General features: G+C 51.2%; 1 protein-coding gene and 1 long non-coding RNA gene across 2 annotated transcripts; both read right to left on the bottom strand.

The window, feature by feature from the left end:
* Positions 1–419: 419 nt before the first annotated feature.
* Positions 420–4826, bottom strand: LOC105095591 (uncharacterized). Its single transcript, XR_837760.3, has 3 exons — positions 4763–4826; positions 1818–2333; positions 420–863 (listed from the first exon to the last, which is right to left on the bottom strand). It is a non-coding gene; the product is annotated as an uncharacterized LOC105095591 (long non-coding RNA).
* A 1085-nt stretch (positions 4827–5911) lies between these two features.
* On the bottom strand, positions 5912–14493 carry SERPINA5 (serpin family A member 5). Its single transcript, XM_031454254.2, has 5 exons — positions 14356–14493; positions 9642–10277; positions 7986–8256; positions 7488–7635; positions 5912–6967 (listed from the first exon to the last, which is right to left on the bottom strand). Exons 2-5 carry the CDS (start codon positions 10258–10260, stop codon positions 6779–6781), a joined length of 1227 nt encoding a protein of 408 aa, XP_031310114.1. The 5' UTR covers positions 10261–10277; positions 14356–14493; the 3' UTR covers positions 5912–6778.
* Between the last annotated feature and the right edge of the window lie 404 nt (positions 14494–14897).

The raw sequence follows: 14897 nt of genomic DNA, 5'->3' as shown, positions 1-14897 counted from the left end.
ACAGATTCCCAGGAGTCTGGGCAGAATCAAATAACCCTGGGCTCTCCCGTCTTGTGACGGCAGATAAGCGCTATCTGCGTGTGCATCCAAACCCCGAGGGGCACTTGTTCGCCCACGCTGATTCCTCGCGGAGGAGCCCGGAGTAGGCACTTTTAACAAGCTCCCTGGGTGATGTCGGTCACAGTCTGAGAGGCACTGCCACAGGGTCCGAGCCCCTTCCTTTGCCCCATTCCCTCCAAGCCTCCAAACAGCCCTGAGACTCGGGCATTGTGACATCACCACGCTGGGCAGTGGGGGAGATGGATACATTGTGCGTTTGCTCAGCACACCTGAGAGCAGAGGCCCCGCCCCCAGCTCATACTCCTTTATCCCACACCTGCCAGACCGGCCCTCCCACCCCACCCCTTAACATCCTTGAAGACACATATACCTGCTGGTCAGATCCACAAACGGGTTCACAGCAGCCTCTTCGGGAGAGACTGACGGAGAAGCAGGGGATCAGAGAGAGGAAGACTCTGAGGACCACCCCCAACCCCGCCGGTACACAGTGAGTGATGAGCTCCGGAGGCTGCAGCCGTATTAGCTGCTAGAAGCCACGCGTCTCCAGAAGGCTGTGTGTGCGCGTGCGTGTGTGCACACGTGTGTGAGTAGCAGTGTGGGCGCGTGTAGGGGCGTTTGTTTATCTGAACTCTGCATGTCTTCATGGAAAATCACCATCAGGAATGGCAAGTGGTCTCTCTTACTGGATTCTCCCAAGTGGCCAAAGCACTTCTGTGTCTGTAGCTGTTGCCATCTTGGTGTCACCTCGCTCCCACTTCATTCCTTGGGGAAAGGTGACAGGTGGTCCACTCTGGGGTGCAGCTCTGTAAGAAACAAGAGAAAGTCACTGACGTCACCTGTTTGCCATCCCAGCTCCTTGCGGCAGTGCCTCTCTGCCTCTTTATTAACTGAGACAAGGTCGGCAGAGGGCTTAGGACAGTGTCACACGTGCAGCAAGTGGCATTCAAGTGCTACTAGTGTTTTCAGTGTCGCCCCCACCTCGCACACCCTGCACATCGTCACAGTTGCTGATGAAGAGACATGCTCACGGGCTCCAACCTCATGTGTCCTCTGTCAGTTCTGTCAACAGGACACACCCTCCCACCTCTGGGTCTTCACTCACGAAGTGCACAAGTAGCATTTGCCCCATTAACTCCTGCTTGTCCCTCAGGTCTCGGCTTTAATGCCACCGCCCCAGGGGCCCCTCTGGATGTCGGGCTGCAGAAGGTCCTTGATTGTCTCTCTTAGTGCCCTGTTCTCCTCCTTAACTGATCTGCTTCTGTCTTTATAACTCCTTCACCTCCTCATATTCTCTACTATTTTTTTTTAGCGTTTTACTAAAAAACCAACTTTTTATTTTGAAATAATTTTAGATATACAGAAAAGTTGTAATGACAGTACAGAGAGCTCCTGTGACATAAATATCTGATGTCACCATGATCTATGTCTCAAAACTAAGAAGTGAACCCTGGTACGGTAGATTTATTTCAATTTCACCAGTTTTTCCACTAATTTTTTCCTCGAGGATCCCATCCAGGAAACCACGTTACATTTAGTTTCCACACCCCCTGAGTTTTATCTGGCCTGTGACAGTCGCTCAGATGTCTTAGTCTGTTCAGGACACTGTAACAAAATGCCACAGACCGGGTGGCTTCTACACAGGGGCTCACTCATGAGGGCTCCATCCTCATGACCTTGTCCCCTCCCAATGGCCCCATCTTCTAATACCATCACATTGGGGTGAGGATTTCCACATACAAATTTTGAGGGACACAAACCTTCAATCCGTAGCACTAGGCTTTGTGTGCTTTTCGTGACCTTGACACTTTGGAAGAGCACTGCGGGTCAGGTATTTTGTCAAATGGCCCTCAGTCAGGGTCTGTATGGCGCTTTCTCATGATTAGAGTGACGTGTTTGGGGGCAGGTCGCACACAGGCGATGCTTCCTTATCATCACCCCACAGCAGACGGGTGTCAACACGACACATCACTGTGAAGCTGACCTTGACCACACGGCCAAGGTAGTGGGCATCAGGTCTCTCCACCTGGCGCTACAGTTCTTCCCCTCCCGTGCCCTGTTCATAGAAGCACATCCCTAAGTCGAGCTCACTCTCCGCAGCACTTGTCCTCAACTGGCATGCGATGTATTTTACGTTTCTGTTTTACTCTTTGTGGGTTTTTTCCTGCTGTTGTCCGTCTGTACTAGAATGTAGCTCCTCCGGAGCAGTGATCTTTGTTGTTTTCTTCATTTATCTTCAGCACCCGGAACAGCACCAGTGGAGATTCAGTAAACATCTGTGGACAAAAGAATTACCCTCATCACAATTTGTAATTCTATGTTTGTTTGTTTGTGTCCTCGGTTATTGCCAGGGCCCATGTCTGCTGGGCTCCCCATTCCATCCGTGTCCTGGCTCCACGCCCGATTCCCTGTAGACACCACCCCACACACAAAAGCCTTTGCATGAAAGAGCTAAATAAACAAGCATAGGCTGTTCAATGGGGCGTGAAGTGCTTCATCGGGAGGCCCAGGGCATCCCTTCCCGTCTGAGTCTCCGCAGGGAGGGGTCGGGGGGAGGGGTCCTGGGCCCTAGCCTTGTTCCTCTGCTTCCTGGAGGCAGCGGGGTTCACAAGGGGAGGTCCCCCGACTGCATGAGGTCAGAGCGGGGAATGAAAGTGGGCTCCTGAGAACAGGAATGAACTTGGCAATCGTTGTAGCAACTCAAAGGTGGAGTGACTGCTATGCATTGAATTGCGTCCTCCACCCCTTCAACTTCATATGGTGAAGTCCTAACCCCAGTGCTTCCGAATGTGACTATATTTAGACAGCAGGTCTTTAAAGAGATGATTAAGTTAAAATTAGGGTGGACCTTTTCAGAATGGTGTCATCAAAAGACCATAAATAACAAATGTTGTTGAGGGTGTAGAGAAAAGGGAGCCCTTGTACACTGTTGGTGGGAATGTAAATTGGTGCAGCCAGCGTAGAAAACAGTATAGAGAGGTTCCTTAAAAATCTAAAAATAGGACTACCATATGACCCACAATCCCACGTCTGGGTTTATATCTGAAAAAAACAAAAATAATAATTTGAAAAGATAAATGCACCCCAATGTTCATAGCAGCATTATGTATAATTGCTAAGATATGGAAGCAACCTAAATGTTCATCAACAGATGAATGGATAAAGAAGATGTGGTATATATACACACAATGGAACACTACTCAGCCATAAAAAAGAATGACATTTTGCCATTTGCAGCAACATGGATGGATTTGGAGGGTATTATGCTTAGTGAAATAAGTCAGATAGAGAATGACAAATACTGTATGATATCATATCTGTGTAGAGTCTAAAAAATACAACAATCTAGTGAATAGAACAAAAAAGAAACAGACCCACAGATGTAGAGAACAAACTAATGGTTATCAGTGGGGAGAGGGAAGGGTGAGGGGCAAATAGGAGTGGGGATTAGGGAGCACAAACTATTATGCATAAAATAAACTACAGGATACCTTGTACAACATGGGAATATAGTCAGTATTTTATAACTATAAATGGAATATAATCTTTAAAAATTGTTAATCACTGTATCGTACACCTGTAACATATATATTACTGTACATCAACCATAGTATACTTCAATAAAAATAAGAAAATAACCTTCAAAAATAATTAGAGTGGCCCCCAATCCAATATGACTGGCAGAGACTGTGAGAGAGGATGACTAGGACACAGACACACACAGGGAGGACCATGCGAGGACAGAGAGAAAAGACGGCTGTCTGCAAGCCGAAGAGAGAGGCCTCAGAAGAAACCGCCCTGATGACACCTTGATCTCAGACTTCCAGCCTCCAGGACTGCGAGATAATACATTTCTGTTGCTAAGCCTCCTAGTCTGTGGTACTGTGTTATGGTGGCCCTAGCAAATGAATACAGGGGCTAAGAAAGAGGGCCCCACGGGGGACAGCCACACCAACAAGGTGGGCACCCTCCAGACCTGGTACCTTATGTCACCTGTTGAATGAGGTCAATCCCAGGAAGGGGCAGGTGGGGTGTTGGAGAAGCAGGTGTGGTTGGGTGTGAGCGCCCCCTTGAGGGCAGAGTGAGTCATCTGCTGATGTGCAGATGGGAGAGTGAGGGGCAGGAGATAGATTAGGGGGTAAATTAGGTGCAGTGTCAATGACCAAACCACCCTGAAACTGAGATGAAAGAGAAGAGACAAAACACAGGTCTCGTGTGCAGGGTCCCTGTCACTGGACTACAAGTATTGTCCCCTTTCTTCTTTGTTTTCCTTCACACACCCTGCCCTGGTCCAGACTGAGGTCCCCATGACTTCCCGTGTGCACCGCAGCTCTTCTCCAGCTGTCCCCTCTGCCCGAAAGTCCCAGCCCTGTTCCCAAATCTGCCGTCTGGTGAAGCCCTACATACTCTTCAAGAGCAGCTTGGGGTAGGGAGTGGTAGACCGAGTGCTTAGCATGCACAAGGTCCTGGGTTCAATCCCCAGTATCCCCATTAAAATAATAATTATGAATAAATAAATCAAAATTACCCTTCCCCCCCAAAAACAGCAACAACAAAAAAAAAATTAAAAAAAAAAAAGACCAGCTCAGCATTACTTCTTCAGCAAAACCTCTCCTGAGCCATCAGAAATTATCAGAAGTTAATTCTGTCCTTCTGAGCTGCTATACCAATTTGCTCCTCCAGGATCGTGTGACAATTGACTTACGTGACCTGCGATGACTCCCAGCTCCGAGCTTCCTTCCACGACATGCGCCAAGGCTTCCCCCAAGTCAGCCACCCCGAGCCCGTCCCGACCCCCCACATGGTAGCTGTTTTGTGAGTGTCTGCTGAGTGAACTTTAGACAGCGCAGGACCTTGGCCTTACACACGCAGCACAGTGGGGCCTCCCCCCGACCTTGGACTGGCTGGGTAAACTCGGAGAGAAATATTTGCTAAGGCAGACCAGGTGTGGCGAAAGGCAAAGGCGCCCAGGAGCAGGTCTGACCCCACGAGGAGGCCCCGTCCTCCAGCTTCCCGAGTCTGAGACACAAACGCAGGCAAGCCGTCTGGTTCTGGGTGCAGCCGTCTGCCCTGCCGCCAGCCAACCCGTGTCGTTTGGGTCCCAGAGCCTGCACTGACACCTGCTGGGGGGCTCTAGGTAGACACTTAACATTGCTCTCTGTGAAATGGGTGTGTTGAGGGATTAATGAGATCACAGAGGCCACGTGTCCCCACAGCTGGCTTGTAGTAGGTGCTCAGTGAGGTTCAGACCTCGGTGGTTCTCAGGGGCACCCATCCGCCATACAGTCCAGTCTCTGGGATCAGAGCGCTGGGTGCAGGCTCACTGAAAGCAAGCTAGGGACAAGGAAGGTAGGGTGACAGGCATTCAGGGATCAGGCTTGGGGACAGCTGATTAGGGGACAGTCTGAGACTGAGTGAAGGACTCATTCATTCATTCATCCTTGAAAATGTCTGATTCCCTTCATTTGATACCGAAGCAGCATGCTGGGTTTCGTGAAGGAGGAGAGTGAGCCTACCTGGATGTCAGAAGAGCTGGTACCCTGATTCACCTGACCTGGGCTTCTATTTCCTGGTCATGTCTCCTCTGCAGCAGAGAACAGGGCTGAGAGTGAAGTCCCGGAGCCACACTCCCGGGGTCAAATCCTGCCTCTACCACTGAGGAGCTTCTCACCTGTTCTCTGCAAGCTTCAACTTCCCCATCTGTAAAATGGGGATAACAGTACTGCCTACCTCCCACAGGATATTGTAAGGGGTAAATGCAACCATCCAGGTAAAGCACCTAGCTTTGAGCCTGGAACATGATAAGCTATTAATGTCACGTTTTCAGAGCTACTTCCATAGGGACAATGACACCTAGTGTTTGTAAGGCTTTATTGTTATTGTGGACACTAAAATTCACAGTTAGTCAACAGGGTCTTCAATTGCTCTCTAGTGTTTGCAACAGACCTCCATTCTCCCACCCCCAGACACCCCCAGACAAGCCCATGAGATGGTAAATCAATCCACAGGTGGTTCAATCCTCTGACAGTCCACGTCCACCCTGCCGGCCAAGGTTCTTCTTAAAAGATGAGTGGCACTTGAATGTGTTGAAATCAACTGTGAGGGGCAGGGAAGACCTTAGCCTTTTCAATGATTTCAAAGGTCCTTCAATCCTTGACCTGACCCTTCATTGTATACATGGGGAAACCAAAGTCCAAAGAGAGACAGTATTACCCAAAGTCACACAGCTGGGACAGAAGCCCCATTCCATACTCCCATTTCAGCATTCTTTCCAAATCATGATGGACTGAGAGCTGGTATTGCTAACATGTGGGGGACTAGGCTTGGAAATTCACTTCCTGGTGGCAATATCTACTGGAACAACCCTCCTGCAGAGCTTGGTGTCACTGGACTGGGCAACAGGGACCTGAATTCTGGGTTTCTCTCTGCCACTAACATGCTGTGTGGCCTTGGGCAAGTCAACCAACCTCTCTGAGCCTTGGTGCTAATCTCCATTGATGATGGGTGAGGGCAAGACTGAATGTTCTCCAAGGTTCTTTGGAGCATCCAGGTCTTGCAATGGTGTGAAAAGAAGCAATCATCAGTATTTCAATGTCATTATTATTATTACTTGTGAAAGTCTCATTAGTCAACTAAACCTGTGTGAATCACCAGCTCCCAGCCACAGTGCACCCTCGTCTTCCACAGTGGAGGCCTGTGCCTTTCAGGAGAAATCTCCACCTCACGGGCGGCTCACTCTGCCAAAGAAAAGGATGTTCTTGCTGTTCTCCACAATGAGCATTAGAAAGGGCCTGTTGAACACGATCCGCTGAGAGCTGAGCCGGGCCGACCTGAACATGAAGATCGTCCCAGTGGCTGCGGCCGCTTTGGTTCCCGACTCGTCCACCTCCACCACAGCTTTGTGCACCATCTGCAGGGGGGACACAGAGCGTCACCAAGCCACTAGGGGCTGGGAGATGCCATCGGGGCATCAGCCACCTGCCAGTAGCATCATCATCGAAGTATCTGTGCTACTGAGCCATGAGGCAGGTGGGAAATGATGCAACTGAACAGCCCTTGTTCACCAGGGCTTGAAGGTGAGTGCATGTGTGGCTTTCATTGAATTTTCATGGCATCTCACAGCGAGGGCATGACTCTTCAATTTTATAGAGAAAGGAGGCTCAGAGAGGTCAAGCAATTGTTAGAGGTCACACAGCTAGTGAGTGAAGGAGCTAGCGCTGCATTCTTAGTTTTGATTGCTGAAGACAGGAAACCTTCCCGCAAGGCACAGTGCTGGATATGACTTCCCAGTGCACAAAAGATAAGATACAAAGTGAAACCTTTGCTTCTTGAGAGAAAAGAAAGAAAGAAAGACTATGGAATGAGGAATGGAATGGAACGGAACAGAACAGAACAGAAAAGAAAAGAAATTTCTGAAAGCACATGCTCACCTCAGACACCAGGATGCTGGAGTGGTTGCTGATGCCGGTCAGGTCAGCTTGGGAGGTGAAGACGTCACTGATCCCCAGCTTGGGGAGGACTTTCTCCAGCTGATAGGAGCCCTCAATGGAGAACTTGGGTAGGTAAAGCTCAAGCTGCCTGGAAAGAGAAGAGGACTCTTCTTCGACTCTTCTAGAGCATTGACTCACTGCACTTACATTCCTGCTGACCCCTCTTGGTTTCCTAGTGCTCCTCCAGCCCGTTGCCTCTAGGGGACCCACCCAACTCTGGACTTGGACATGGGTTGTCCCCAGAGGTCACTGTCCACTCTGATGTCTCCCTGTAGCTGGGCCAGGCCAGGGGGCTGGGACTTCACATGTCGCCTCTGGGCTAGGAGACAGCTCCCGGCCTAGGTGAGTTTCCCCGCCACTGCTCTGCAGCCCGAGGGGCACTGTGTCTCCCTGGGGGTGAGCAGCAGTGGGCTGACCCCGGAGAAGTGGGAGTGATACCTCTTCACGGACAACTTGAGCCACTTCCTCAGTGTTTTCTCCTTCAGTCCACTCTCCACCTGGCCCATCCCGCCCTCGCGGGGGAGAATGAAGAAGGCGGTGGCATTCCCTCGGTAGGGGACCCCCACCACCCTGCAGGAGAGGCTTCGGTCCAGGAAGTAGTAATACTCGTCTTCATGTTTCATCATGGGCACCCGCACCGCCGTCTCCGAGGTCACGTGGAAGTCCTGCTCGTGGGTGCTTTTGTGGTCGAAGCTTGTCTCCCACTTTGCTAAAGGTTAGAAGGGATACATGTATAACTGAATCACTGTGCTGCACACCAGAAATTAATGTGACATTGTAAATCAACTATACCTCTATTTTTAAAAATCAGGTTAAAAAAAGAAAGATTAAAATGGAAAAGGAATTTGAAATTCTCAGCTGCCAATGAAAAAGGTGGAGACAAGAAACCTACCAAACAAAGAGCATCCTCTTTAGAGCAGTTTCGTTGGCGGAAGTGGTGGCTGAGCCTCTTGAAATAAAGACAAGCCACTTCCTCATTTGGGGGACAGGCTGGAACTTTTTGTGGGGCTTTTCATTCCACATTTGCAAAACAAGGAGGTTGGTACTCATGTCTTCAGAAGCCCTTAACCCCTAATGTTTGCTTCTCTGATGTCCTTACTCAAGGTCAAATATCCAAGTGAAGAGGGTAACTAATACGGATGGCTGACAACGCTACCCTATACCTGGGTGATTTTTCAGTTAACACTGCCCACTCTGGGGTTTCCTGTAGGACTTTTTCTTCCAAGTGATATATTGTTTCCATCTTCTTAGTGGTAATCAAATATGGATCCCGCCCCAGTGCCCCACGAGCTTACTTCACGGCTGTCCTCTGCAGCCTAGCCCTGGACCAGGGGACAAGAAATCTTAGAGTCCAAACTTGATACTCACCATCTGTGACCATAAGAAGAGGGGGGTTCGGTTAACAACTTAACTATTTTCCTCCTTCCCTTCCCCCCCATCCCCTCCCCTCCGCATCTCAGCCCTGCCCCGTACAGGGCTCGGGAGTTCAGTATCTAGGAGAAGCAGACACACAAAGCTGAGGTGAGTAGGGATATTTACAAGAAACATCAGGGAGGTAATGATGGGGAGCTCAGCTCTTGAGGTGGGGAAAAAAGACTCTTCAGAACAGGATTTCTTGGCTGAGGAAACAGCCCCTAGAAGGGCATGGAGGTGAGGATCTGGGGACAAGGGAGCATCTGGGAAATGCCTTCTAAGGCCTTTCTAAGGCCCACAGTCTTGCCCTGAGCAGCCATGGTGTCAGTTTCTTTGGCACCGTGGCCATGACAAACACACTTCAGAGCCTGCTTTGGCTTTTAGGTGTTCCCAGGACCTCCAACAGGAACCAGCTCTTTCCCAGTGGAGGAAACAGCACCCGGGGTCATTAACATCACCCTACAAAGTAAGAAGGCACCATCTCACCCATGGCTGATGGTTGGCTTCACTGTTACCGACAGGTATCAGGAAGGACTAAATCCACTCCCACTCTTCTATGTGTACCGGAATTGGATACACACACACACACACACACACACACACACACACACACACATATATATATTTTTTTACATGAGCAGCTGAAAAGAGGAAGTTCAGGTTCAAGCCCAAGGGCCTTACCTTTAAAGAAAATGTAATTCACCATAACCATGACCTCAGTGCCATCCAGAACCTCAACCAAGTCTGCAATCTTGCCTTTTGTTTGCTTTGCCACGTAATCATTGATCTGCTTCTTGGCCCCTTCGGGGTCCTCAAAGTTAGTGGAGAAAGTGTCTGCCAGGTACAGCAACCTCATGGCACTCAGGAAGGCGTCCTGGATGGGCACAGTGGGCTTGGTAAACAGGGCGTTGCCGAGGCTCAGCTGGAGCTCCTCTCTGGGCTGCCCAAGCTCCTGTAGCAGCCGCTGGGAGGCACTGTGGAGCTCCTCATCCCAGCTCTCCTGAGGGTTGAGGCCCAGGCCCTGCAGGATCTGAGCCTTGGTGTTGGACCGAGCCCCCAGGGAGAGCATGGCCAGGCTCATGGAGATGCTCAGAGGGGAGAAGAAGACGTTCTGGTTGGGGGCAGTTGCAGCCAAGGCCCTGTAGAGGTCGAAGGCAAAGTCCCCACTGCCAGGGGCCACTGTGGCAACCACGGGCAGCAGCTCCCGGCCTCTCTTCTTCGTCTCCCCAGGGTGGTGGCGGTGGAGGGTGGCCATTGGCGGGCTGAGGAGCACCAGGCACAAGAGGAGGCAGAGCCGCATTGTGGCTGCCCCTTGTTCTGAAAGGGAGATGAGGAGGATGAGCCCAGAGAGAGAGCATGCAGCCAGCACATCCTCTCAGAGAGAAGTTTGGAAGAAACACACAAAGCCTACATCCCGGGAAATGGCACCGCCACCAAGAGACTCAGAGGGCAGTGATGGACCCGAGAGGCTGGGAATGATGGTTTAGGAGGCCCTGGAGGACAGAGACCTGGGGCTGTGGACATCTAATGGTGAGGAGAGGAAGGACAGGGCACCCAGGTGGGGACTGGCCACCAGGGCGAGAAGTGTCCTTTCATCCACAAGTGGTGTATGGGGTGATGGGATGTGGGGCAGAGGGCTCTCCCATGTTCTGCCTGGTCAGCATCTCTGAGGTTATGGGGAACCAGCAGCCCGCTCCCTCTAACCGTCACTTGGGTCCCCCAGTGTAGCGTCTGTAAGACCTCATGGTCCTTCTATGAGCTCAGATCAGTTAACCTCCTGTGGTCCCCATTTTACTGCTGGATTTGTCCTTTTCATTCAGAGCATCTACTCAGTGGCAGGCAGGGTGTCAGGCTCCTGTGGTTCATCAGTGAACATATGATGCCACCAGACCCCCTCTCCTTCCCCCAGGGGCATAACCCATAAAAACCTACAACCCATGCCTGGGGCCGCTCTCCCTTCTGAGACTGACTGCATTCTGCCAATGAATGTGCATCTCTCTAAATTAACTGGCTTTCCCTTTCCTACGGCTCACTCTTGAATCTTTCCTGCTCGAAGCCAAGAACCCTCACTTGGTGGTCCATCCTAAGGACCCTGCAGGTGCCAGGCTGCAACATTTTTCTCTTTTGCAACAGTGTGACCTCTGTGTCCTTTAGACTACAGTCCCTCCTACAGAATGTTGGAACCATCAGGATAGCAGGATGCTGATGAAGAAGCAATTCAGCTCAACACCCACATACACATAGAGATTAACAATGAGCTGGTCATTCCCCTTTGAAAGAATGGCTTTCAGAAAATAGCTACAGATCGAAAAGGAGTTTCCTGCTTGGAGGGAGCCCAAGGACAGCTGGCTGGGAAGAAGGAGTGAGAGCTCTGGCCTCCCATCCTCCTGTCCCTGCAGCTGCCTGGTGACCTTGGGCAAGTCCCTTCCTCTCTCAGGCCTCATTTTCTATGGCCTCATCACTGCCCCCACCTCCGAAACAGAACTGATCTGACGGGCTGGAGCCACTTCTCCGAGTGCCGCATGAGTCTCCCGAGACAGCAGGGGCTCAGCTTCATTCAGGCGCCCCTGGGCGGCAGGTCTGGGGCCCAGAAATCCTGCTCCACTCCTCTCTCTCTGTCACTTACATAGTGTCTAATAGGTCACCGTCTATTAGACACTATGTAAATACTATTGAAGTTCATCTTTACCAAAAACAAACATCAATAGCCCCACTTTACAGCTGAATAAAGTCAGGCTCAGAAAAATGGAATAGTTTGTCCCAGCCAGTGAGTGATGGAACCAGGATTCAAATCCAGAGTCCTCTGGTGTACATGCTGCCTCTTGGTTCCCTTTTGTGGCTCTGAGAAATGACACATGGCTCCCCCTCTTCTGTGGCTGTGAGTATCCCTGTGTCTTCCCCAACCCTGTATTAGCTCATGTATACTCCTCCACAGCCACATGGAGTTGGTATTATAATTGTACAGAAGAGGAAACAGAGGGTCAGAGAGGTTAATTCTGAGAAAGTGGAGGCCTAGGGGCCCATTTCAGGTTTCCTAGTTTCTAAGCCCAGGCTTTGCCACCACACTCTTGGGCTTCTGGTGCAAATACACAGCTTTGACACTGTTTTGTGGCAACTCTGAGCCGGGTGAGTCTGCTCCCAGCTCGACGAGCCTGGATCTCAGGAGACCAGCCCCCACTGGGCGACAGCAGAGCCTGGCCTGGCTGACCCTCTCCTGGGCCCATGACGCCAGTGTGTCTGCAGAGATGCCTCCATGTGCCAGGGGGAAGAAAGCAGATCAATCAAGCTCATCTGGCATTCCAGGCCAAAGGGACTGGCGGCGGCAGCAGGTGGGCATGGGGTGAGCAGGCCCTGGGCAGTCCTCCCACTGGTCCCCCACCATCCAGACCCAAAATCTGCTGGCACATATTCCAAACATTAGGCAACAAGGTCCCACCCAGGTTGACTTTGGACTTAACCGTGGGAGGTGTGCGGCTCAGGAGGGTCTGTCCACTACCTGCTAATTACAAAAGGAGAGGTAAGACTTGGAGCTGGGCAGAAAGGGGAAGACTAAACACTGGGGAGGTAGGGGGTGGGTAGGGGGCAGAGCTTCCCAGAACCAGCGACCTCTGCCTAAAAATGTCGTCGCTGCTCACTGACTTGGTAAAATCTAACACTGATTTGCACGATAACCCACGAGGCTGCATGTGGTCTGGCTCTAGCTGGCTCTCGCCAGCCTCACCTGACCTGCTCTGCCCCTGGGCACGCTTCTTCTTTTTCAGTTTCTAACACAGAAGCCCCATCCCAGCCCTAAGCCCTTTCACCCTCTGTTCTCCCTGCTGGAACCCTCTCTCCACTTTTCTCACCAGGAACAGCTTCTCCCTGGGCTCAGGCCTCCGCTTAAACGCCTCTTCTTGGCGGTACGCTGTCCACGCTTGGCCCCGCCCTCTCCATCGTTATCCTCTAAAACAGCCCCTTGATTGTCTCTCTCTCGGCTCCATCGGTTACAGAAGGGCAATTACATTTGCGTGCACTGTTGACTTCTTGTCCCTGTCTCCCCCGCTACAACATAAGCTCATGAAAGAGGAACCTCACATGTGCTGGTCCCACTGTGAGACTTCTCAGTCAAGGGGTAATGCTCAGGCCCCACTGTTCAATGAATGGATGAGTGGATGGACAAGTAGACAGATGAATGGACCCCATCCCCGTCTCTGTAATTTAGAGATGTTAAACCACAGGCTGGACACTGAGGAGTGGAAACAAGCCAGGCTGGGCATGGAGAGCTAAGCCCTGGCGGATCTGGGGCTAACTTAGCAGCTGACCTTGAGTAACGCCCCTGCTGAAGCTCAGCTTCAATTTCCTTTCTCTTTCTTTTTCAAAACCACTTTATTGAGGTCAGACGGACATACCAAAAGCCATACATACTTAACGTACACAACTCGATGAGTTTGGAGCTGAGTACACACCCATGAAACCATCGCCACCATCTATGCCCTGAATACATCCATCATCTCCCCAATTTCCCTCCCACCCCCTTTATCCTTCAAGCTGTGGTTTCTTGATCTGTCAATAAGGATGTTGGCCTAGGGGAGCAGTTTTCCTTTTATTGTTACATTTCTTGCCAAGGGCCCCATCCTAAAAGAAACTGGAAATCCCATTCATTTTATGTCTACATTTTGTTTATTTGATAAATGACCAAATGGGGCCAGAAGCTTTAGCGGCCACTCTGAGTGGCTGCCTCCAGGCAGAGTGGCCTTATCTCAGGGAAACATTATATTTAATCATTTTCCTGATTTCCAAAGGTCCAAGATTCCAGGCACAGAAAACAATAGAAGCTCTGATTTATCGAACACATCCTGGGTACCCGACATTTCGTCCCCATTACCTATTTCAGGGTTTCTCAGTGCTGTAGGCATTTGGAGCCAGATCATTCTTTGTCAGGTTGGGAGTGGGACTGGGGTGGGGGAGAACTATCCTGTGCATTGTAGAATGTTTACAGCACCCCTGGTCTCTACTCCCTGGAAGCCAATAGCAGCCCCTCCTCCAGTTACGACAACTAAAAATGTCTCCAGACATTGCCAGATGGCCCCTGGAGGCAAAAATCATACTTGAGTGAGAACCACCACTTTATTTAATCTTCACATCACAGGGTGCGCAGGGTGTGATAATTTGTATCTTACCCACGAGGAATCTGAGACTCAGCCAGATTTAGCGGGTTCCCAAGACCACATGGTTAGGGGGACCCACGTCTGCTACCTCAGAGGCCCTGGCTCCCTCCCCATCAACGTGGAGAGATTTTCGTGTTCACCCTGGGACACCATCAAAGCTTTTAAGCCCTCCGAATCCCGTAACACCAGAGTCCACGCCTCGCCGCTCCCCGCACGCCCGAGCCCACGGGCCCTCCACCTGTACTTACTCTGTCCCGTGGCCGAGCGCACACAGCGGCGGTGTCGGGCAGTCAGGCTGTGTAAAGAGCAGAGGGCTGGCTGGACTGGGGCCAGCGTTTGTCACTGACCACAGCAGAGGGGCCCTGACTCCGCCCCTCTGCTGGCTCCGCCCCTCCTGTGGCTCCGCCCCAGTCGGCCCTGCCCTGTCCTGGCAGAGCTTCTAGATCTTACAAGCCAAAGCCAGCCCAGCTCTGGCCGAGGCCACCCCTTTGCTGCCCTGAAAGCCCCACACGGCCACCATTTGCCAGCAATGGCACAGATGCCCCAGGGAGACCAGGCTGGACAGCTGACCAGCTGCTGGCGTTGCAGACACAGGGACAGGGACAGGCTCCCAAACCTCCCTTCCTCCAGGCTGATGCCTTTGTTTCCCGCAGCCAATTTGCTGCAGATCAGGGGAGTGAGGGTCCAAGCTCTTCACAGGCTATGTGCTTACGAGACACATGGACCTCTACAGCCAGATCCTGGTGGAAATAAGGCGGATTGAGAGGGTCTCACCACGGCCAAGATGAGG

The sequence above is a fragment of the Camelus dromedarius genome, chromosome 5, assembly GCF_036321535.1.
Source record: "Camelus dromedarius isolate mCamDro1 chromosome 5, mCamDro1.pat, whole genome shotgun sequence".
Classification (NCBI taxonomy): Eukaryota; Metazoa; Chordata; class Mammalia; order Artiodactyla; family Camelidae; genus Camelus; species Camelus dromedarius.
The sequence above is the reverse complement of the archived record's forward strand: the minus strand, read 5'-3'. Positions and strand labels throughout refer to the sequence as shown.